Source organism: Lissotriton vulgaris, chromosome 1_1 (assembly GCF_964263255.1).
Source record: "Lissotriton vulgaris chromosome 1_1, aLisVul1.2, whole genome shotgun sequence".
Lineage (NCBI taxonomy): Eukaryota > Metazoa > Chordata > Amphibia > Caudata > Salamandridae > Lissotriton > Lissotriton vulgaris.
Genome location: NC_141685.1, coordinates 1,431,930,908 through 1,431,955,119, shown reverse-complemented (window position 1 = coordinate 1,431,955,119; position 24,212 = coordinate 1,431,930,908). Strand labels below are relative to the sequence as shown.

At 44.2% G+C, this 24,212-nt stretch overlaps 1 protein-coding gene across 4 annotated transcripts in view; it reads left to right on the top strand.

Annotated features, from left to right (window-relative positions):
- CELSR1 (cadherin EGF LAG seven-pass G-type receptor 1) overlaps positions 1-24,212 on the top strand; it is a 520,725-nt gene that overhangs the window by 397,355 nt on the left and 99,158 nt on the right. For all 4 annotated transcript variants that reach the window (XM_086967271.1, XM_086967267.1, XM_086967274.1 and 1 more), the window contains exons 10-15: positions 3,211-3,396; positions 4,736-4,849; positions 6,794-6,968; positions 7,777-7,918; positions 18,468-18,588; positions 21,739-21,922. In XM_086967271.1, the coding sequence (XP_086823397.1) occupies positions 3,211-3,396; positions 4,736-4,849; positions 6,794-6,968; positions 7,777-7,918; positions 18,468-18,588; positions 21,739-21,922 (922 nt within the window). The remainder of the gene's footprint in view (positions 1-3,210; positions 3,397-4,735; positions 4,850-6,793; positions 6,969-7,776; positions 7,919-18,467; positions 18,589-21,738; positions 21,923-24,212) is intronic.

The window sequence follows — 24,212 nt, the reverse complement described above, 5'->3', positions numbered from 1 at the left end:
CTCTCTGTCGACACCAGGCGGGACCTCCAGCGTCTTTTTCCTCTGCAATGGTCCTCCTCCACGGTGCCTTACCTGGGGATTTTGCTTGCACCCTCCCTACCTGCAATGGTCGCTGCTAACTATTCCTCTCTGGGCAAAAAGATCAAAGAGGAACTCGGCCGATGGAACAAAGGCCTGCTCTCGTGGCTGGGCCGTATCGCAGCGGTGAAGATGACGATACTGCCTCAGATCCTGTATCTTTTTCGCGCTCTACCTCTCCAGCCCCCTGTAGGTTGGATACGGCAGGCGCAGGCAGACATCTCCCGCTTTGTGTGGCAGGGCCGTAAGCCTCGGATGAAGCGGGTCCTCTCCATGCTTGCCCCGGAGGCGGGGGGTCTCGGTGTCCCGGACCTCCGGAAGTACTTTCAGGCGGCGCAACTTCGGTATTTGGTGGAGTGGAGCCGGTGGGAATCGGACAAGCACTGGCTCTTTCAGGACCAGGCAGTTGCGGGCCGTACCCTCCAGGAAGTCCCGTTCCTGCGGCGCACCCACCGCCCGCCTAATCTCTACGCCTCTTTTATCACCCGGGTTCCGCTGAGAGTGTGGGACGCGGTGTGTGAGCTTCGTGAGCTCACCACCTTTCCATCGCCGTTCACTCCCATTGCTGGCAATCCAGACTTCACTCCGGGTCTGGAACCGGGAGCCTTTTCCCACTGGGTGAGCGCGGGTTGCAGGGCGCTTTTCCAGATCTACGGGCCGGAGGGTGTGCTCCCCTTCCAGCAGCTCCGACAGGAGTTTGGCCTGACGGAGGGGGACAGACTGCGTTATATGCAAGTCCGCCACTGGGCTCTTCAACCCCCAGTGCGCGACGTCGCTGCCCGTTCGATTACGCCCTATGAGCGATGGCTGGTAACCCGGACCTCGGATGCCAAGCTTATCACCGACTTGTACAAGTTTCTCCAACCCCCGCCGTTTCATTACCATAACCCAGGGAGGGAGCGCTGGCACAGGGAATTGGGCAGGACCTTGAGCCACAAGGAGTGGGACAGGATCGCGTATCGGGCGAGGCACTCTGCGTACCACACTGGGCTGACGGAGACCTTTACTAAGGTGTCCACCTATTGGTATTACACCCCGGAGAGGCTCTACGAGATGCGCAAAATCGGCGATAAAGGTTGCTGGCGCGGCTGCGGACAGGAAGGTACTCTCACGCACATTCTCTGGGAGTGCCCGGTGCTGTCGGCCTATTGGAAGGAGGTCTTGGATGAGGTGGATAGGCATTTTGAGATCGAACTCCCGCGCTTCCCTGCGTATGTCTTGCTAGGCCTCCCCAATGACCTGATGTACCCGCTGAAGTCCCGCAGGGAAAGGCAGATTGCGATTGCGCTAGGCTCCGCGGTTCAAAACATCCTTGTACTCTGGGGTACCCCCACTGCCCCCTCTATCACTGGTTGGCTACACAGGCTCTGGCAGGTACTGGGCATGGAGAAGATGTCGCTAACGGTGGCTGGGAATGTTGACCAGTTTGAAGAGCTCTGGCACCCCTTTTTAGCACTGCTTTCCACGGAATTTCGCGAGCTCACATGTCCACGGTACCTGCGACTCCTTAGGCTGACGCCGCCGGCGGCTCCAGCGGAGTGAATGTGCGGGATCGGGGGTCTGGGGCTGGGGGTGGGAGGCGGGGTTACATGCTTCTAATGCTGACTTTCGGACGGGGATGTTGGGGTATTGTTTTCTTCCTTTTCCTCCTTTGCATCTCTTTCTTCTATTTTTCCAAGGACGGGGGGTTGGAGGGATGGTGTTTTTTTTTACTGTGTTGCGGGACGCTATTCCAGCTCGGCCTTGCTCAGGGAATGGGGGTCTGATGGAGGGTCATTCACAATGCCTTATTGCCTTATGACTTATGCCTTGTTACCCTCCGGGGCTTCCTGCCTCCCTACTTTCCTTCTGAATCGCTGCAACGTTTCGCTTCTTGCACTGTATGTTCGCTTGACCTCCTATTCCCTTCCCCATGTTTTTTTTTGTACCTTAATAAAATACTTTAAACCCAAATGCTATTTGTTAATCTACAGCAAACTGCAGGCACACCTGCCCCTTTACTGTAGCTTCATTAAGCCAAGCAGTAATCTGAAAGTTCGGCACTAGAGAGGAGCTTCAGAGCCCCACATGGAGAGGGGAAGTAAGTGCTGTAACTATGCTACAGTCCAATACATTGCGTACGATTTACTTGACATCCATGTCTACCTGATCCACTGTAGAGGGACCATGGGTGGATCAAGCAAAGTAGCTTAAAGGCAGAATTTGTAGATCTTTTCTATAACAAAATCGGATACCAACATTTCCAATTTAATTCTGTGCTTATTTGATTATCTTAATGGCATTTCTTTCTATGCTTAGTTGACTGATGGTGAGATGTTGTGGCTCGGAATTGGATGTCACTGTTCAGGAAATCCACTACTCGTATAAAAGGATTGTTGTTCTTGAGTCAGGAGAACCACTCCCTTATACACAATTATCCTTTATCTACTTGTAAATGAAGAAAACAATGTTTAATGTGGGGCTAGAATTAATAGGCGTTAGGCAGCAATTTTTTTCTTAAGGAGTACCATAAAGCGCTGTTGCGTCACCTTGTGGCCACTTGAGAGCACCAAGTGATGATGCAAGTATTCTAGTTGGGAACAGTGCTGGACTCCAGTTATTATAACAGATCAGGATGACACAGTTTAACAGTGAATCTCGAACAGACGTCAAAGTGAGGGATCAGGTCTAACAGTGATGCGCATGGTGCCTCCTCACCACAGTGGTAGAAATACCAGGAGTACACTAATTTTGTCATGGGCTACTTCGGCCTCTTTTTTTATGTGTTTGAAAGATTAACACCATGTTTTCTTTAAAAGAAGATTGCTCTTCATTTTCCGGAACTAGGAGTAGTGCACCTGATCAAGAATCGTGAAGAGATGGTTCAGTAGGATAAATAAGTGGGTGCAGTGGTGAAAACATAAAGCAAAAACATGGTGCACCTCAATTTAAAGTTTTTTTCTTTTCTTCAAACATATGTAAGTAGGCCTGGCAAGCAACCTTTGACTACTTTATATTTATACTAAGCGTTGATATGTCCCTCTTCCTCCTTTCATTGGGTACAAGTGAAGCTTTGGCGATTTTAATGCACTGACTAACAAGGACTACTATGAATATGAGCTGTGTGACTCATTGTGTGTTCCTTTCCAACAGATAGCAAATGGCAGCCTGCAGTTTGAAGTGTACAGGGGCTTCAGCTTAGTGGCCAGTTTAAAGGTGACCCAGACGCGTGTGAATGATGGTGAATGGCATCACTTGCTAATTGAACTGAAGAGTTCCAAAGACGGCAAGGACATCAAGTACCTGGCGGTCATGTCCTTGGATTACGGAATGTATCAGGTAAGGCAGGATTACACTTACCTTCAAACCATGGTGCTTGACGTGTTCCGTCTGTACTGCATACTGGAGAATGGTCCTCCACTCTCAAACACTACCTGCACCTCATCCAAACCTGACTGCCTAGCACCCACATGAAGCTCAACCCCACCGAGACAGTATTCTGTTATTTAGCAATATCAAGCAAGTAATAGTACATCTACGACTCAATGACCTGAGTTTTGATAGATTTGAACCCCAGTTTTTTACCCAGTGCATAGTCTCTTGGTTTCAGCCCGGAGAGCAGCCTCAAAGAACACATTGCCTTGAAAACAAAGAAGACCTGGTACCAACTTTCCCTACTGAAGAAAGTGAAACAATTCCTCCTAGAAACACTTCAGAACTGCTATTCAAGTTCTTGTACTCTTGCATCTGGATGGTGGAAACACTTTGCTCCATGGGCCTCCAGATTCCAAACTGCCTCCCTTCAGGGCCTCCTACACAATACAATAAGTGTTTTCCAAGGCCTGGAGTAAGATCACATCACCTCATCCTGATAGAACTCTACTGGCTCTCGTTGCTAGCCTGTACAATCTTCAAAACCAGCTGCATCATTCTCAAGGCCATTATGACCTGCACCCCACCTATCTGGCTGAGGAGCTCAGCATCTCCGGTCATTTTCGGCACTCTCGCAGCCAGGATTCCATCAAAGTGTAGGCAAATCAGTGTAAAAAAAAGACAAGGCAATAGGCGATTTCCATCTATGCTGCCATGGCCTGTAACATCATCCCTGTATCCAGGGCCGGACTGAGAACCGAAACCGTCCCTGGCAAAGAGCTCGGTCGCCCCGGGGGGGGGGGGGGGGGGGGGGGGGGGTCAGGGTGCTAGCAGAAGCCACTTTTGTTGCTGGGAGGCCGATATTGCAGATATGCTGCAAAACGGGCCCCTGGTAACAAAAAAGCCCCCCCATGGGTCCGAAACCGGCCCCCACCCTGGCGGTCCACCGGGGAAATGCCCCACCAGTCCAGCCCTGCCTTTATCTATCACGACGGCCTAAGCTCTGCTCTAATTCAGTAAAGGTTTGAAGACGTACATCTTTAAAAACTACATTACGAAACAGCAACAGTTCAGAAACCAGCTACACCTCACCTCACTTGTTGACTGTATCTTTGCCTCTGACTCTTGGCTAGGTTTGCGCTATACAAATAGATACGCACATACATATATAAAATAAAACGAATGCTTGCTTCGTGTGCTTTTCTGCAGAGGTGGTAGAGAAAGGCCACTAATGCATTAATTAAGTTACTGTTAAATTAGATGTAGCCATCATTTTTAATGCTTACATTTTGATTCCCTCTAACAGAATGTAGTAGAGATTGGAAACGAGCTTCCTGGTTTAAAACTGAAGACCATCTATGTTGGTGGCCTCTCCGGGGAAGATGGATCAGTCAAGCAGGGGTTCAGTGGCTGTATGCAGGTAAGGAGTGGCTGCAGGGGCGTGACACAGGCCCCGCTCCTGGGGGCCCCCTCAGCACAGCACTCTGGCTGCAGAGCTTCTGATTGAGTCCGGAGGGCCCCTCCACATGCCTTGCAGTGAGGCCCCCTCTAGTTTCGTTACGCCAGTGAGTGGCTGTATGAGAGGAAGGAATGGCTTAAGCTGGGTAAGGAGTGGCTGTAGCACGATAGGAAGTGACTATATTTGGGTATGGACTAGCTGTATGGGGGTATGCTATGACTACGCAGGCAAGGAATTACTAGGTTTATGCAGGGTTTAAGAATTGCTGTAAGCAGGTAAGGAGTGACTATATGCATGTAAGACATTTGTTAATGCAGAAGTAATGATGTCATATGCATATAAGGAGGAAGAACACGTGGATAAGATCTAACTATGTAAGTAAACAAAGACTGTATGCAGATGCAAAATAGAAACGTTTTGAAAACATGCCTGTTTTTAAATTGAGTCCAAATGATGTGCCTCGCCCAGGGACCACCGTGGTTGCACAGCAGTGTGATTTGTAGTACATACAGCATGTTCACCTGCAGGTAAGGAATGCCTGTGCTCTGGCAAGAAATGGTTGTATGTAGATAGTTCGAGAAATGGCTGCATTCTGGAACTTGACGGCCCATATAGGTAGAGGGTCGCTGTCGGTAGGTATGGAATGTTGTCCACAGGTTCTGAGTAGGGTTGATGGAGGCGAGGGCGACTGCATGCATGAAAGGAATGGGTATCTGCCTGGAAGTAAGATGGCAGGGTCATTTATTATTTCAGGAAACAAAGTTATAATGCTTCTTTCAAACCATCAGTGCACGGACCAAATATGTGTTATTTTGTTAACGAGAGTGAGATGACAACTAACCAAATACCCCTTCTTTCTTTCAATCCATTCCATACACATTCATAATAGCAAATTGAAATACAGCAAATTTGTTCTAAATTACCATAAGAATAGGGTTCTCTGTGTGCCAAAGGATAAGAATTCTGCTTTTATGGTTTTGTGATTAGAATGGCATGATACTAGTCCATACATTGAGATGCTAGAAGCAGAAAACAGCTGTTGGCTCAATTACTTTGGCATTTAAAACTGTGATATGTGGTCTTGTTCTTTCATATGGAATACACACTTCGGCATGTGCTATGCATCTTTTGTTTACTATTAAAAAAGATACGATGAATGGTCTTGAAAGCGCTGCTGTGGATTTAATCATATTGTCTTGTATATATGCCTGTGTATACACACAGAGCCTTCAATAGCTTTTGTGGTAATACCTTCAGTCAGCACAGTTTACATTGGCAAAGCATTGGTAACTTGTAAACTGCAATCTATTGAACTTTAAACAGTTCTGCACGAAAAAAAGAGAGGGGTGAGAACGAAACGAATAGAGTGAAAACAAGCGTGGCTGCCAGTAGGACAACAAAGTCCATTCCAGTACAGGGGAACTTAGATTTGGCAAACATTGCAGTTTGCTTTGAAAGTCACATGATCCCATAAGGCTACCATCTTTTTATGTACATTTCATAAGATAGGGAGATAAAGTGTGAAAAACAAAGTACACCATCTTAAGATTCTATGGCTTTACATATTACTTAATATCTAAACTAAATCTCATCCTCATAAACTTTATTTCGATCACTTGGATCTTAAAAGTACGTCACATAAATAATAGACATAAATATACATGTAGTCATGTAAAAAAAGATCTATCACAAAGTTAAAATATGTAACAGAATAAAATTGGAAATGGCCATGTAAACTCCCTGGCAGTGTCTTGGCTCTTCCACAATTCCTGGTTGTTCATGATGTGTGGCTCTTGGCCACACAGATGCTGGGCCCCTTAGCGAGCTGTATGAATGAATGGGTGCCTGAGGTGCTTGGGTGGATTGCATGCTGTTCCTCACAAGAAAGTGTCTGCACTGTTCCAGGGTGTGCGAATGGGGGAAACTTCTACGAACATCGCAACTCTAAACATGAACCATGCAACAGTGATCAACGTGGTGGACAACTGTGAAGTGGACAACCCATGTGATGCTAACCCGTGTCCTCACAACAGCTTCTGCAACGATGATTGGAATAGCTTCACCTGCAACTGTTACCCTGGTAAGAACAAAATGAAGGATATGCATGAACTGTGAGCTGCACCAGCTACAGAAACAGCATGTGGCATAGCTTGAGAGCCATCTAAAGAATCATGTGATTTATTTGAGCCTCTATAGGTGGGAGGATTGATAGGGGCAGGGAAGCACTTAAAATTGTTTGGACCGAAAAACACTTCTTGGTTGAAACATAGCTTTATCCATCCCTCTGGGTTCCCTTTGAAATTGTCATCTGGCAGAGCAACAACCCTCCATCATTAACAGCACGCGTAAAAGTAACGCTGAGTCAAATCGGCTTCCTCTTTGCAATTAAAAAAATGCATGTTCGATTCTGACATTCCCTGTAATCGGGTTAGAAGTCATAGATGTTTCATGAATGCTGAACAGGGGCATCAAAGAAGTAACCCCTCTATGGCCACAAACAATTAATGCATATCTGTGGCTAATTTTCCAGCTTTTTCTAATGCCTGTTGCAGAACATTGACGTATAGTGGCATTCCACCCTTGAACATCACATAGCCCGCAATGCATGCCCACATGCCCAACGTGCTAAGCACTTTTCAGATGTTGAATTAGAAGCATGGAGCATTCTGGGCTGCTCTGTTAGCACTATTTAATTGAGAAACTGTAGCCCTTTGGCATTTTAAGTAACCAAAACGGTATATATCTTTTTGACACTATCATTGAAAAAAATCTGTGACTGTTGAAGATGTATAAAACCGTGTACAAATCTGAAAAATTACAGTCGTTTCTAGACATGTCAGGTCATATATTACAACAATGGATGTAATTGTATCACCTTTTCCCCTCAGGGTACTTTGGGAAAGACTGTGTAGATGTATGCAACCTGAACCCATGCGAACATGTTTCTACCTGCACTCTAACACCTAGTTCTTCACATGGATACACTTGTGAATGCGGGCAGAACTACTACGGGCAATACTGTGAAAACAAGTAAGGAGAAAGCCAAAGTAGTAATATGTGTTAATGCTGTGTTTGGCCACCACCCTTGCTGAACTGTGAAATACTAATGATATTAGATGCTTTGCTGGGTACTTGTACGTACGTACGTACATATAAACATACATACATACATATACCTGAACCAATGTTATAATTACTCCGTGGTCTAGCACATCTGAACAGAAGCTACTATTACACTTTCGAATCGCATAGATTGCAGTTGCTTTTGTATATGTGCAATGACTGAAACGCTCATGTATGCATTTGTTGCTTTTTGGTAGGTTTGTCAGAATGGAGTCACTTGAAGAGCGTTGCGACATGTACTATAATAATTATACAAGAGTGACCCGTATCGCATCACCTTTATTTTGAGGTTGAGGATGTATGAATTACTGGGGTAGTTGCTACTGGAGAAGCAAGATGTCCAGTGCAAGCAAGCCACTCTTCACAGCATATCTCTGATGCACAAAGCCAAAGACAGGTGCTTTTCAAATGCATCTGAGTGCTCTAAACAAGCCAGCCATTCAAACTGTGAGAACTGCTCCAAGAGCTGCTGGCTGATTACTTCAATGGATAAGCAGACAGCTTGAAGTCTCACCTTCAGTTGAGCAGTCAGTGACACTCCGTTCCTGTATGTTCAACATCTCACAGCTACCTGACCAAAACCCCGCTCCTTCGGTGTACGCTACATAAAAGCCTCCGCTAAACTAGTAGTCTATGGTTATCGCTGGCATTGCGAAAGAGTCAAAAATACATTTGATAACATCCTCAAGTCATTGGCTGCTCTCCTGACCCAACCACTCAATAATCCATTCCTCTTTGTGTAGAGTTACCTGATGACCTATGTCTATTTACATAGAGCAAACACTAAAGAAACAAGGTCTTGATGAATGCGCCTCTGAAAACTTTAGGCCAGTTGCCTAAATAAGGTCATTGCAATAGCATTCTTCACGTAATTCTCATGCTACCACGAAAAACAAACCCATTCCTTCTAACAATCAGACAGGCTATCGACCAATTAACGCCACTGAATTCATGTTAATAGTACTTGTGTACGATCTAAACAAAAATGTTCGATTCCAGCAGACTGGCTGTCTGTCCTTCATTTAAATAAAAAGAAATTATCTGCATAACACTTTCCAATCAAATAGCACTAGTGACTAAGACCTGGTGTCCTAAAATGGCTCCAAACTTAACATAAAAGTAGAACTTTAGTCAAGGGTGTGTCTTTGCATGGTCTAGTGTAAAACTGGTTGCTAGAATTTGTGCTATTTACGTTATAAAGTTGTTGGTGGCTACGTAGGGTTAATTACAGAGATGTATTGACAGTTATTGATTTGATTGTGATGGATATGCACACAATTTAGCAGAAATGTAATATGTTTACCTTACTGGAAATATTTTCAATTCTATTATGATTGCTCAAGGGGGCCTAAAATATAAGGGGCGATCAAAATGAGTGTGGGTTTAAGAAGTGTAAATTTGCTTTGATATTGTTTTACAAAACCACATTATATTTGGCAAACTTTGAGCCTATTTTGCTTTCTGTTGGAATGTTTTTTAGGTGAACGTATTAGCCTGAAATAGCACAGACCATTCACTTGAAAGCAAAAAGCATCACATGGGAGGAGGAGCCTAGCCCGCAACCATGATGGCCGCCTGACTCCTCGGCTCCGCCGACCCGCCCGCTTTCCTTCCGAAACGCCGCTCATCCTGCTTTCAATCCTGAAAAAACGTCGGCGTTTCGGACCCGGGTGGCGATCCTGATTCCGATGGTGTGCTTCCCGCTGAATATCCTGCGGTGGAACTATCGATTCGTCCCTACCCTCGTTCCAGCGCTGCCCGCTGGAGACCGGGTCTTTGTTCCCGGAGACTGCTGTTCTAGAACTCGACGACTGCGGATGCTTGCAGCGGAGGAACGGGCGACTGGCGTGCAACTGTAGCAACTCTTTTCTGGCTACATTGTATCACCCGGCCCTGCGCGCCACTACGCTTGCTACATTGCAATTGTTGCCGAAGCCTTCTTGTACCTCCAAATTGCCCTGAGGCTGACACTGGGAGCCATATTGTCCTCCAGCGCTTCGGTGGGTGCCTTCTTCACCGGGCGCCCGATAATTGTAACGGCCGACCCCGGAGGACTGATCGGATACCTCATCGAGGCGCATGCAACATTGTAGCCGGGTCTTGGTGTTCAGAGACAGATTCGCTGTTGTTTGATCTCGTGGCTGCGTTGCTTCGTTGATCTACCTCTGGCGCTTTGTAATGGCGATGGGCACCGGTGGACATTTTCGAAGACGACAATATGGCGGCGCCCTCCGGGTGCATGAAACTGATGTAGGTGACCCGCCTGGGATTGCTGCTGTCCTGGGCGCTCTGAACAACCTGCGATCGTCTATGCGCTTCCAAGCCCAGGACCTAGAGGGCCGACTAGATACAATACTGCTCGGCGGTGCTGCTCATCAAGCTCTGTGCGCCTTGCCCTATCCTGAGCCCGACGGAGGCGGCCAATCCACCCAGATGTATGTCACGACACTGGATGCCCAGGAACTAGTGGCCGCTGCGCTATCCGTTCAAGATGTGGAGAATTTGCGGACTCTCGACCCTATTTATCGGCAGGAGGCATCTTTTTGGTCGCCACGTATAGGGTTTACTCTATGGCCCCTCAGTGGATCCCTTTGTCTCATCATGGGGTTGCTGCTATGGCCCTGGTCGGTCAACTTTGGGATATGGCTGCCGTGTTTCTACCGTTACTGGGTAGCTCTGCTCAGTTTGGCTTCGCGTTGGACAAACCACTGTGGATGGTGTCATGCCCGGTCATGGTTTTTACAGTTGCGACTCTCATCCAAGATGGCTGCTGCTCGACTAGACGTTATTGACTTGCTGGAACGCCAGGGACAAGGCTGAAGCTGCTTTCTCTTTCTCTCCCGGTTCTGCTGTGGACAAGGCTGGTGTTTGCATCGGACAGCTGGGGAGATGAACGTTGGTGCGGGGTCCTGGTGGGGCCAGGGGAGGGGCGGCCGAGGTGCGAATTCATTGATAGCTTATTTGTTTTTTCTCTGGCCCTCCTCCGGTTTTCTCTCTTCTCCGGGGGTTGTCTTCCCCCCGTCTTTCCCTTATGTGGGTACTCTTGGGGCGACAGGCACGTTAGTAGGGGGGGGTGGGCCATAGCCTCTTCGACGTGCAGGGTGGGGGGGTGGGGCTTTATTCTTTTCTCTTTTCGTTTCTATGGCCTTCTTTTTATCTTTATTCTTATTTCTCTTTTTCTTCCTATGTATCTTGGGTCAGACGGGAGGTTGGGTTTGGTTCTTTAGGAAACGTCTATTCTCTCTGTGTTTTGCGTCCACGTCCTTAACATTTGGTTCATTGATACTATGATATAGATACTGATTTTCATGCATAGTCATTGAATGATTACAGAACTTGCTCTTCCTTCCCTTTTTTCCACTATCGATTGAGGGCGCATATCCTGTCACGAATCTTGACATGTAATGACTGCCTTTTTTATACGTCATTGGATCCTTTATTTCTGCTATATGATGGTCCCTTTTATATCCTTTCTGACCGTAGGCAAGTTAGATGTAATTCCTGATTTATACATTGAATGGGCGGGCGCTATTTGGGGCGACATCTACCTCTGTGATTGTATATCCTTACTGTGAATGATTTACGCCAGTATTTTCATAGAGATGAATCACTGTTGAACATCCTTCATGTGGTTCGCCCACTCAGCTACCCTGTCTGACTTTAGGACGATCCGTCAAAATTATAAAATGAAACCCTCGTTATCCTTTTCCTTGGGCTCCTTGCAAATCCTTCGTTGTGTTCTTGTTTATATCTGCTGCAATGCAAGGTACCTCGGGATGATTGTATATTGTCATAGCGGCCGGCCCGCAGTGGTTGTAGGCTGACGCTGTGTACTATGTTTACGGAAAATAAAGGTTTTCCAAAAAAAAAGCATCACATGGAATAAAGGTAGAATGAGGGCAAACAAGTATCTGCACAGTATCTGAAGAGGACTGGAGAACATTAACCAATGTTGCCTTTCTCTTCAAATCACGGTTACTGAGCCCCACTCTGCTGCTCATCACTCTGAGTTGAGCAGCACACAGTTTCTCAGACACTTGTGTCCCACGGTTGTGTGTTAACCGTATTAGACGGCCTGTGAGAAGGACTGGTGTAATTTCGTTGATATTAATAACCAGGTGCATTGTTCTCAATTAGAGGTACCTTAATAATAGCCACTTACCTGCAGACCACAATTATCTGTAGACTGCAAACAGGTAGGATTGGTAAGCAATGAGCTGCCACCAGACATGTTTGCCCACCATCTTAAGAGAAGAAAGAGGTTCCCCTGTTGGAAGCTGTATTGCTTCCCCTTTTTTGTTTTTTAAGAAACTTTAAGTGGATTTTTATAATCCCTCCAAGAGCTGAATGTTAGCACAGTGGTGGTCATAAATGTATTTGATGTACCTTTTTCTTTGTTCTGTCTCAGAGGACAGGCTCTATGTGTGTGTCTGTCTGTGGCTTTGTTTAATATGCTTTCGAATTCACAATTTGGGTGGTACAGTGAAGTCAGGCCAAGCCATCAGTGGGCTGAGGTCCAATTTTATTAAGACCTGCTTTAATTTGGAATGTGCATTAGCACCTTCTATCTGATGGTGACAGATTGGAGGAATGGATATACATTACTTTTCAGTAGGGATTGGATACAGATTACCTAATGTTTCCTTTGATGCTGTTCCATGGAGAATAGTGGACCGTTTAAGAACTTGAATATAGTTATCCATGAGATGCCTTCTAGAAGTGCCCCAATAATGTTTTCACAGTTCAAATTCAGAAAGTAGAAATATGAAAAAGATAAAAGGGATAAGCTTATCATCAGCCTCTTAGACTATGAGTCGCTAGTGGTACTCAATTCATAAAATAAAGGTACAACAATCTTTGGTGGAAGTAGCAGCACAGAAAGTGCACAAAATTGCTCCACAGTGTCATCTTTACCAGAGGTTGTGGGGAGGGACCTTGAGGGTTATTTGGAGCCTTGCACAGCTCACTTCAATTTGAAGCCTCCTCCCAGCCATGACATGCGTGGCAATAGACTAGACTTGTATCGAAGTGTTGAGTGGCTCTCTCCCATTTTGTTTTCTTTAACTAAAACACAGTACTGTTCTCAGCATGGCGTTGTTCGAGGGATCATCCATGCTCATCTTGACAAGAGCCTGGGGTCCACCTGACCAGGAATCATTAATACCCTTCCCCCGCCCCTCCCCCGGAAGGCCCACCCACCATGTGAAGACCGCTGTGGCAGACTGAGGAGCTGTCTCAATAATGGTTCCCTTTCTTGCATTGTTAATTCCTAGGCCGACTGTTTGAACTTGACTCACAAGTGTGAGCTATGGCTGTAAAACGTGCAGACCCCTACATCCATGACTTATAGCGATTCCACAGCATTGAGACAACTAGCTTATGTCTGAAGAGGTAGTGTCTTTATAGACAGATTTTTTTGTAAGCAATGTAGAAGTTCCACTATCATAAATTCCACATAGAGGAGGACATTCAGAGAGGAGTGTCAGGTAGGAAGTCAATGGAAATGCAATGTACACGATGCGCCTACATATGATAACTTTGTACTTATCTTCAAATGTTTGCAATGTTTGCAGACATGTAGCTGCACTTTTATACTTGAACGTGAATTAATCAGGTGAAAGCACGCTATTGCACCACAGTTTCACAAGGATGGCAAGACTTTGCATTTTCAAGTTTGTTTTTCATGAAGAAAATAATTCATATCGCCTGAAATGTCATGGATGTCCTACTTCTAAAACCTTAAGCATGTGGAAGCTCCATGTTTGTTGGGTTAGGGCATAAGGGCATTTGTCAAGGAAGTTACTCGAATCTTAACTTAGCTTGCAAAGTTGTTGATTTGGGTAGACAGTTATATATCTGAACAGTGCACCAGTGAATGCCACACATTTCAGCTATTAGTGAAATCCTTTTACATGGAGCCCAGAACAGGCAATTAATTCCACAGCTGAACAATAAGCAGTGGCTTTCAAAGACTACCATTGGCGTTGTCAACACCTCTGAAATAACACACCTTTATCCACGCATCTCGCAGTTTTCATCTACCAAGTAGAATAACTTGTCCCTATTAATTGTTTCCTTTATATTAAACAAGTAGTCACAAATGTGTGGGATGTAATCTCAGCCACATCACCACAGTAGTGTAGTCTTGGGAGATGAAATAATCAGTCCTTCATGGTCCAGCAACCAGAACTTGAGCGGAGTATCCAGCCCTTCAAGTAGTTCTACCTCATCCAGCCTCACGGGGTGGTCCCTTGTAGACATATCCCTTCCCAGCCCCCATTGATGAATGTGGTGGGTGCTTTCCATGCATCTTTGCTGAAATCCCATGATAGAACATTAATAAGGTATTCGCTTTTGTCCCCAGCACGAGGTCCACCATGTATTGCTCCAGAATGTGGTCGTATCAAGGCTCATTACCCAGAGACTTTGGTGGTCTCATTTCGACGTACAGAAAGAAATATATTAAAGGTCGATTGATAGCCTTTTCCTATTGTAAGCAACCATAGAATATGTGCAGTTTATGGATATGCGTGGACATGATTAAACAAAATGCATGGGGTAGCAAAAGTGAGATGAGGGACTTTTAGATTCGAATGACACTATTATCCCGATATAAGGACCTAAATAGCTTCCTGCTCTCTACTTTGGGGTAACGGAAAGGGCAGGAAGCAGAGCCCACAAACCTCTAACTTGATTCTTAGAGCCCTGAAGGCGAGCTAGGGCTGCGCTTTTCTTGCTCCTCTTCACACCCTAAATTCGTGTCTGGCTCCGATCAGTGGTTAATAAAGCAACAGAGATGCAATTGATCACTGTACACGAGATTTGCTTGTAACTTTATTACATGATTATCTCCAGTCTTCTAGCTGCTACTCTCCTTTCGTTCTTTCCTTTCTCAATTTTTTATAATGTTCCTAGTGCTGCTTTTCCTTGAATGTCTCTCACTTTGTCTTTACCTGTCGTCATATCCTCTAAGGCATACACAAGTGTGTTCTGTCCCTGATGCATTTCCTTTGCCTGTTGATCACTTAGATTACTTTCATATTAGGCAGCTCTTGCCTGCAGCAGGTCATCCATACGCTGATGCTGCCACGCACTATGCAAACATTATCACAAACGCAAATTCTCTACTTGGTTTGGGATAAAGACTTTCTTTGTAAGAAAACATAATCATTTTTTTAAAACTTTTTATTGAGTTTTTCACATTTTTGGATCAAAACAGCTTGTTGCTGACTGATTACATACAAAGTAATGGGTGACAAATCATAGATACTGAAACGTGGTTACAAGCAGTATATCTGGGGACTGACATTGGGACTGGGTCAAGTGATGTAAACTGGTTCTACCCTCTTAGGGGGACTGACCTCCTGCATATGTAACCTCTGGTGAAAACAATTAAGAAAAAAACAAAATTGGTAGAGGATAACTAACTGTGAACTCTGGGACAAACCAGGGAGGGATAACAGGGGGTGCGGTGTTGATGGGCGGGTGGGTGCGTGTCAAATGTATCCATGTTCATGGGTTAGTGGGCAATGGTAAGGCGCAGTCTTGACGGATCCCAGCGGAAGCTATCAATGGCAAGTGTTCGTGTTTAGGACTTCGGGGGTTGGGGGGTCTGCATGATGCCCCGGGAGGCAATGTGCAACATAGCACCTCAGTTGGGCTGGTTGGCACAGGGGAGGACTGGGTATTTTTGGTTGTTTGTCAGAAGCTCTGAAGAAGTGTGGCCGTAAGAAAACATCAAATAGCACTTATATAGTTCAAACTTAAACTGTGCCCACGAGAAACATTAGTCAGCTTGTGTACATATCTAGTACAAGTTGGATCATCATAACACTGACTGAATTACCTTTCATTCCTTCTCTCTTAAAACGTACCTAGTCCAGGCAAGAGCACTTCCACCATAAACAACAGAACTTTAATCAACTATCTTGCTACTCAAAATAATTATATGACCACTGTAAGTCTTTGAAATCGTTGGTTACTAATAACAATTGACCTAGAACTACCTAACTGCAAAATAAACGCATAAGTTGATGTAATGAGCTGGAGAGGTCTCATCCACGAGAAAGAGTAGCCATTCTCAAATATCCGAAAATCCCACCAAGTCATGTATTCACAAAAGAATGCTTCGCCAATACATTCGACGAATAGAACACATTGGGCTATGAGCAGGTTTTTTGTATTATAAATCTTTTTGTAAATTAATATTTATTATAATGTCTCACGCTTAGGACTTATGAATGGCAGCCCTAGAATCCACAAGCAATCACATCACTGTGCAACTTAGTTGTACCAGCTTTACTATCAAATATTCTATATTCCAATATGCTACTTCAAGTGTAACTTAACAAAACATTTCTTTACTCCACATATGTAATACTTTCAAGCACAGTAGACCAATAACTTTTTACAGACTTATTCAGCAAAATCCAGTCTATTCCTGACTTTAAATGAAAATCTTTCTATTAGTGTAGGCTTGGACATCTCATCTATTTATTCACTTTTAATTAACTTATGTTTATCCACTTCCCAAAATTAATATTTTTAGCTGTTGGTGTGCCTTATTTATCCAAAGTGCCATTTGACACTGATTGTCTCTACATATTTTGTAGGTTATTAAACATGATTCCCTTGATGCTTATCTGTATTTATCAATTATCCATTTGATACTCCCTAAAACTTTGTGCCAGAAATATTATGGAGTAACATTATTATCGGCGCCGGGAAACCCTTTGTGGGTAGCTGTGCGCCTTACAAGTGTTATAAAATAAATAAAAAATATTATAGCTTCTCACTTCTTTTGACTTGTCTAAATTGCAACTTCTTCATCTTCATTGGAGTCCATTGTAACCTGGGGCAGATTTTCTGTGAGGAAAGGCATCACCGCATATCAATGTGTATATCAGACCATAAATAACAAAAAATATTCTCTGACCTAAATGTTGTGACCTAAATAAAATTGACAAAAATATTGTTCCATTGAATGAAGATTTTCTGTTATTAACTTCAGTAGTGAAATATTTTAGTAAATGATTTTTATGGCACCTCCGAGTGCACGAGAAGATAGTGTTGAGGCTATTTGATTCCTACCCACACAGTGCCCTGGATCATTGAGGGTGTCACCGTTTCTGCCCCCCTCCTCCTTGTCCTCGCTCCTCATCCTTCCCTCGCTTTTTTACCCTTGTCCTTCCCTGTCTTATCAGACATGACTATCGCATAGTATTATGCACCACAGCAGCAATAGTTTTTCTTTGTTGAATGGTTTGTTTAGGGGGTGGGTATATGATGGGAGGGGGGTCTAGGGTACTGAGAAATATGCCACTTAGCACAATATTACAGTCTGTTACCTTATAATTAGACTATGCTCATATTACAAGCATGAAAACAAAACTGTATACCATTGGAACTACGCAGTCATCAACACATGTGGGAAATCTGATACAGTTGTAACCACTATATCATTGCAAACATCTACAAATGTATAATTTGTGTAATTGAATACTAGACATGTATCCGCAGTACTCAAAGTTTGTGTGAAAAAAAAAGATTTTTAGGGCACAATATTGTCTGGTGATGTTTAAGCGTCAATATTTTAACACCATACAATTACTGCTTAATATGTATTTTCCCAATTCCTATTTCCAATCTTTTAAACATTCGGGGAACACCTTAATAGTAATTTGCCCAAAGAGGATACAATGTAGAGCAATATCTAAAAATTGGGCTGCACAAAATATACTACTTCATATTTTAAGAAGAATTTAGATTGAATTTCTCTTTTCAAAAGTTGATCGAGTGCTGCTTGAATTTTCTATGCTCTCTTGATGCATCCTAAACTCTGTGATGCAACAGTCACACAAATGGCAGGGTGTACACAGCTCCTTAATGGGGAATGAAGTTGGCAACCCCGTTCTGCTCTTTGAAAAAAACGAACTTTGTGATTAAATGGCAGGTTTGTTATGTCTCCTGTTACACTTTTCCTCTAATGTCAATATTAAAATCTTGAAAATGGGTGGTTTGTACATTTTCAGTTGGTCTTCTGTAGTAATGAGCAGTGGAAAGAGACTTAGGAATTGTACAAAGCACCCTCATGAAGTAGACACAGAGTAAAGTTGCCTTTTATTGACAAAGGACTAAAACTTTCTTTTTAACCCCCACTTAACTAACATATTGTAGGGATTGTTTAGAACTATCTACTTGAATGCCTGAATTAGCTCTAAGAATTACCAAGAGTTTTTCATCCATAGAATCTGTATTTCTAAGAAACACTTAATGTTATAAGTCGTTTGGCATAATTAGTTTGTAAGTGGCTAATAGTTCTTGCTTTCGTTTTTGTCTTTGTCCTAAATTACTCAAAATATATGCAATTAAACGAAGCATAAGAGGATTTCAATGGAAAAATCAGTACATCAATTGCACAGTGACAACAAATAATCCTAAGGTTTATTTTGTCTAGGATTGACTTGCCGTGTCCCCGGGGTTGGTGGGGAAACCCAATATGTGGTCCATGCAATTGTGAAGTGAGCAAGGGGTTTGATCCAGACTGCAACAAAACCAGCGGAGAGTGCCGGTGCAAGGTAAGCAAGTACACCATCCATGTGCTCAGAGCAAAATTACATTTGCTGAGAAGTAAGATTACGAAATCGTAAGTGTGCACTTGGTCTTACAGCCTTATTTAGAATTTCGCGTATGGGATAGACCATCAGAGAGTGGAAGATTCCCCGTCTGCCGTATTACAAGTGCAGTATAGCCTATGGCTCTTGTAATCCTGAGTACGGGACATATGTTGCATTTTGACAGAGTATCCTATCCCCTAAACTCTAAAAAAGGCCCCTAGTCTTGTCCAGGTACAATTATTGATGCCAGAATTGAATCCCTCTGTGAAAGACTGTGTTGCTTTAATACAAGATGCCTGCTAAATGGTTCAGTTGAAGTAATGGTAAATTAACATATGAACTATGTAGAAATGCCGATGCTGCTTTAAAGGATCATAAAAGGAAAGTCGAGATTCTTTGTTTTGGCAGCAGCTTTTTTTTTCAACATTTCTAGACCCATCCAGACCAGTAAGTAATGTAATCAAATCTTTCAAGCTGTTATTACAAGATTTATAAATAGCATTTATTGTAACCTACTCAAAAATGTTTAATAGATAAAGGCGCAGATATAGGTTTCTAAGGTCTGATCCTTGCAACACTTAAATGCTTTTGAATAAATAACAATGGTGTTTAGAAGGCTGTAGGTTTGGGGTATTAGGAAACAAACAGGCATCGCAAATCTGGGACTCCAGACCTTAGGACCTATAGATAGTGAGCGTATGTTCTGGATCCGCCTCCGCCACATCCATGCGTCCTCTCACATTGTACCTTGCTCCATAAACCTTGAGGTACATTGCGATTGTTAGAAAGAAGCCTACGGGACTTTACAAAAATGAATGAAGATGAATCTGTCCATCAACTCCTTTATCTGCTTCATGATTTGCCTCTGCGGTTGAACATGATCTCTTTGGTGCACTGGACGTCAGTCCTTCAGTTCCGCACTGCACTTTAGTGGCACCCAGTATGCCTCACAATATTGCCATTGGCAGCCTGATTAAAGCAAACAAGCGGAACTGGAGTGAAACGCAGATGCAATAGATGACCCTCTAAGCTGTAGATTCCCAACATAAGTTCCAGCAAGACCACCTACCATGAATGGCCTTATTCAAGCTGCAAATGTGAGGGTTAAAATGATGGTGTTTATCCTGAACCTCCAGTTTACCGTGGAGCCGGTATTGACTTGAGTGCTTTTCAACCGAGGTGTCGCAGAAGCAGGAGTGATCTTCTTTTCGAGGCTGGATTTAAAGGCATTATGACACCAAGGTATTACGTCCCCATCAGCTATTGTAACTATTGAAAAATTCCTCCGTATCAAAATGTGCCAAACCATGCAACTCGGAGGACTAAGAAATTCAGCCTTAATGCCCTACAGTTCCCAGAACAACTTAACTGACCCCTTTGCTACAGGCTTTCATACATGAGTACCTGTAATAAACAAGCATTGGCAAAGCAAATAGGTCTGTGTTAGCTAACAGTTTTTTCATTTGTCAGTGCTTGTTTTGTTATATCCTGTTTGCTGGACTTTAATCGATATTAAAAAGGACAGACTGCTGTACTAGTCCGTGGAAGAGAAGGGGACTACTTTGTATGTGGATACCTTTGTGGCAGAATACCATCCCTCACAGTGAAGTTAGCCAGGGGCTGAAGTGGGCTGACCCACTGCCCCATGCTGTATGGTGCAGTGGGCAGAAGAAAATTGTGAATGACAGAAAAACAGACCAATGAATGAACAAGACTGGCCAAAAGCCTCTATAACTAATTTTGAGGAAAGTTAAGTGTGATCAGTCTCAAGTTCCTTTGTAAATTGCCCCTAATGTATTTTGGATTTGCACCAGGCACAACTATTTGTGCTACCAAAACATTATTATGTAAAGATTTTGCTAGTTGTAAGAGTTAGGAATTCTCATTTTCGCAGTTGATTTCTCTCCACAATGCACTGCATTTCGTGATTGGAAATACTAATTGGTACAGCCATCGCCTAAAACATGACCAGGTTAAAAAGAGGCTAACCATGAGCTACATTAGAATCTAGTAAGTCTTTTTTATTCATTTTCATGCTAGTATTTTGGGGACTAGCTCGAATAGAGTACTTACACAAACCCAACTGTACATGTTACAAGTCACATATGAAGTGTGCCTTTTTTTTTGGCGCAAACTTGACCCGAAGGTATCCTGTATCAGAGCGCTTTACATTAAACCAGTTGCTTTACATGAGGATACATTCATTTTGTTAGTCACGGGAAGATTAAGTGATTTGCTCAGAATCACAGGATGTTCGTCGTCTTTGCCGAGACTCCCTTGATGATATAAGTCACTGGGCCAAATTCAGTAGCAAATACTTGACACTAGGCCCGGAGGTCTTTACACAAGCCATTCCCATAATGCACCTGGTGAAATAAATAAAAATAAATGACGTTCACTAGCCTCACACATCACACCACCAGTTTAGATTCTGCCCAACGTTCCACAACACTAAGGTACAGGTACTAGTTCACATTCCTCCTAACACTTGAGTCATGCAGTGATACAAAAATGGCTGACACTGGAATGAAGTAGTCCTACATCCCTGCTGCTGTCCTGTTCCATGAGATACTTGGGGATGTAGGCCTGACACAACAGGTCTCAGCAGTGGTGCACCTCTACGAGAAGGAAGCTCTGAGATTACCCCATCAAGACCATGCATAATTAACTGCACAGAATGATTAACACGTGCTCCCCCGGAGGCGTGTGTACACTGCTCCTCTATGGATTTGAATGTATGTGTACCCAGGGTAGGGGAGTCAAGGAGGTAATGCAATATGTTAACCTTGTACCAGGGGTGCAGGGGTGACTGAGACCCATTTCCTTTCTCCAAGCTCGTCCCCATGGGCAACTTAGGGTATCCTAGTGGCATGCCCAGCCAAGTAAGTTCCCATCGGTTGTCCATGGTTGGGAGACCCAGGAGTCGCTCATGAGCGGCTTTTGTTTTTTAAGAATGCAATAAATATGTTAGTTATTTAGTAAAACATCTTCTCATGTTGTGGTGTAGTTCAAGCTAATTAACGTTCATTAATTTTTATATTTGTTTTGTATTTTGTTGCTTTCAAATATTCCTTGATAACAATCATTTTGTATTCATCTTTGTGTTTTCAGGATAACTACTACCGGCCTGAAGGCAGTGACACGTGCTTCCCCTGCGACTGCTTTCCATCCGGGTCTCACTTGCGTGGCTGTGACATGGAGACGGGCCAGTGTCCTTGTAAGCCTGGCGTGATAGGCCGGCAGTGCAATCGCTGCGATAACCCCTTCGCTGAAGTCACCAACCAGGGATGTGAAGGTGCAGTAAATTTCCTAGCTAACAGTCTAAAAGCAGAAACTGAAGAACTGTGCGGTGAAACTGAGGAGACTTAGGAACATATTCAGAGTTTTGCAGATGGGATACTTCATCAAAACCTGATGGACAACCTGTCCTCCAGAGTACAAACACATAGGCTATAATGCAGTTGTGATGCAGCAAACCGAATATCCGCCACATTTGTGGTGAAGTATCCTGTCCACCATACTCTAAAAGTGGTGGCTGGTGCCATTTAAAAGTGATGGGACCTCATGTTCCTTTTGTGCTCTGCTGCAAAACCAGCACCCAAGAATGACGGAATGCAAACTATTATTGCCAATATTGAAATATGTAAATTGACTGAAAAGAAAGCATACAGTATATTCCCTATTTGGTTAATTCACATATTTCAGTAATGCAGGGAGAGGCAATAGTAGTTTGCATTTCATAATATTCTAGGAGTGGCACCAAAGAAACTCAAACTTTGATTTGGCACTGTGGCTTCATGATATCTACCTTTCATCAAGATGTTTTTAGTTCCCCATCCGAACTGCGTCACTCTTACCACAGCTGCTTTACTCTGCTCGCTTGGCCCCCGCTCCTGTGATTCCATTGCCCATGCTGTGTTGCCCATTTAGTTAGGTGAACTCGGCAAGAACATGTATAATAATGCCTCTTTTCAAAGTTCACGAGTCCCCATTAAGAGTGGGGTGTGCCTCCTTCTCAACGGCCTCCTCACTCCGAGCTGTACCTGAAGCCAGTGTGATGCAATGACAGTGCCTGCCCAGCGCAGCCTAGCCAATCCCCACGCTGCGCATTAAAATAAAGAGTATTCGACGGTCAAAGTGTGAGAGCAGCTTTGGGATTGGCTTGAGTAGGGCAAGCCAGCGCTCCAAAAGAGATCTTCCGTCTCTTCCCCACAGGCTCTCCAACGGTGTGGAATCAAGGACTTTAAAGTGCACATGTCAGATTGGACTCACTCGAGCTTTTGTCCTGCCTGACTTGTGCACTTTTAATTTATGCAGCCTTTAATCATAGCTACGTTACGAGAGGAGGACCACGCCTCCTCCTGCTGCAGTGCAAACAGTGCGGTGCGGGCTTCGCCGCATTACATTTGCACAATGCACAGAAATTATCTGGCATTGTGTGGCAGCTTCTAAGTGGCAAGGCCACACTCATTTGCCCATATGGTTGAGCCTCCGCTGACTCTAAATAGGGCGCTTAGTCATACCATCCAACCTAGGTCAGAACCGGACATGTCAGCTAAACATGAAGGCAGGAAAGCCATACCGAAGCTGTCCAATCCGTAGTCTATAATACTTTTGTGTGTTGTTGGTCAGTTCCATCACTAATTTTTGTAGACAGAGACACATTTTTTACTATCACACTTTGACCCATAGTGAGAGGGAGGAAGAAGGATGAAAATGAAATGAAAATCAAAAAATACATTTATAGACCGCATGGCTACCCGGGGGCATCCCAGCGCTGATAGCGGCAACTAATAGAGAACCAGCCAGACTAGGGGAAAAGCCAGGTTTTGAACAATTTACGAAAGGCAAGATAATTGGGTTCCTTGCGCAAATGAAGAGGATGAGTGTTCCAGAGTTTGGCAGCGTTGTGGGAGAGCACACGGCCCCCACTTCTAGCTTTCAAAACCCTAGGAACTGCAGCAAGATGCAGATCGTTTGAGCAGAGGCATCTGTTAGCACGTTAGGGCTGAGTAATAGAAAGATTGATGGAAGAGCCCTTTCTGGCTATTGTCTACATGGCCTTGAAATTAACTGTCTCCCTGATTGGCAGCCAGTGAAGAGATTTCAGGGCAGATTTTGCAGATTGGCATTTCGGGATATCCATAGGAATTCTGTCTGCCCAATTTTGTGCCGTCTGGAGTCATGAGAAGGTCGTGCATGGGGCCCCAAGGTAAAGGGCAGTCCCATAGTCCAGACACGATAGAATAGGTGCCTGGACCATGAGCTTCCTTGCCTGGAAGGGGGGGAGAGGGAGGACTTTGTGGAGCACCTTTAAGATGCTATAGCAGGAGGCTGCAACATTACGTGCCTGGACCTTGAAAGTCCGATCTCGATCCAACCAAACACCCAGGCTTTTAATTTGGGTCTTGGGCACTGGCACGGGCCCAGGTCGGCCGGCCACATTATATTGGGATCAAAAAGAGACGGGTTCCCCAAGATCATCATCTCAGTTTTTTCTCAATTTAATTTCAGGAAGGAGATATTCATTCATTTGGCTACCTCTTTCAGGCAGGGAGAGAGGAAGGGAGAGGAGTTGTCTGCTT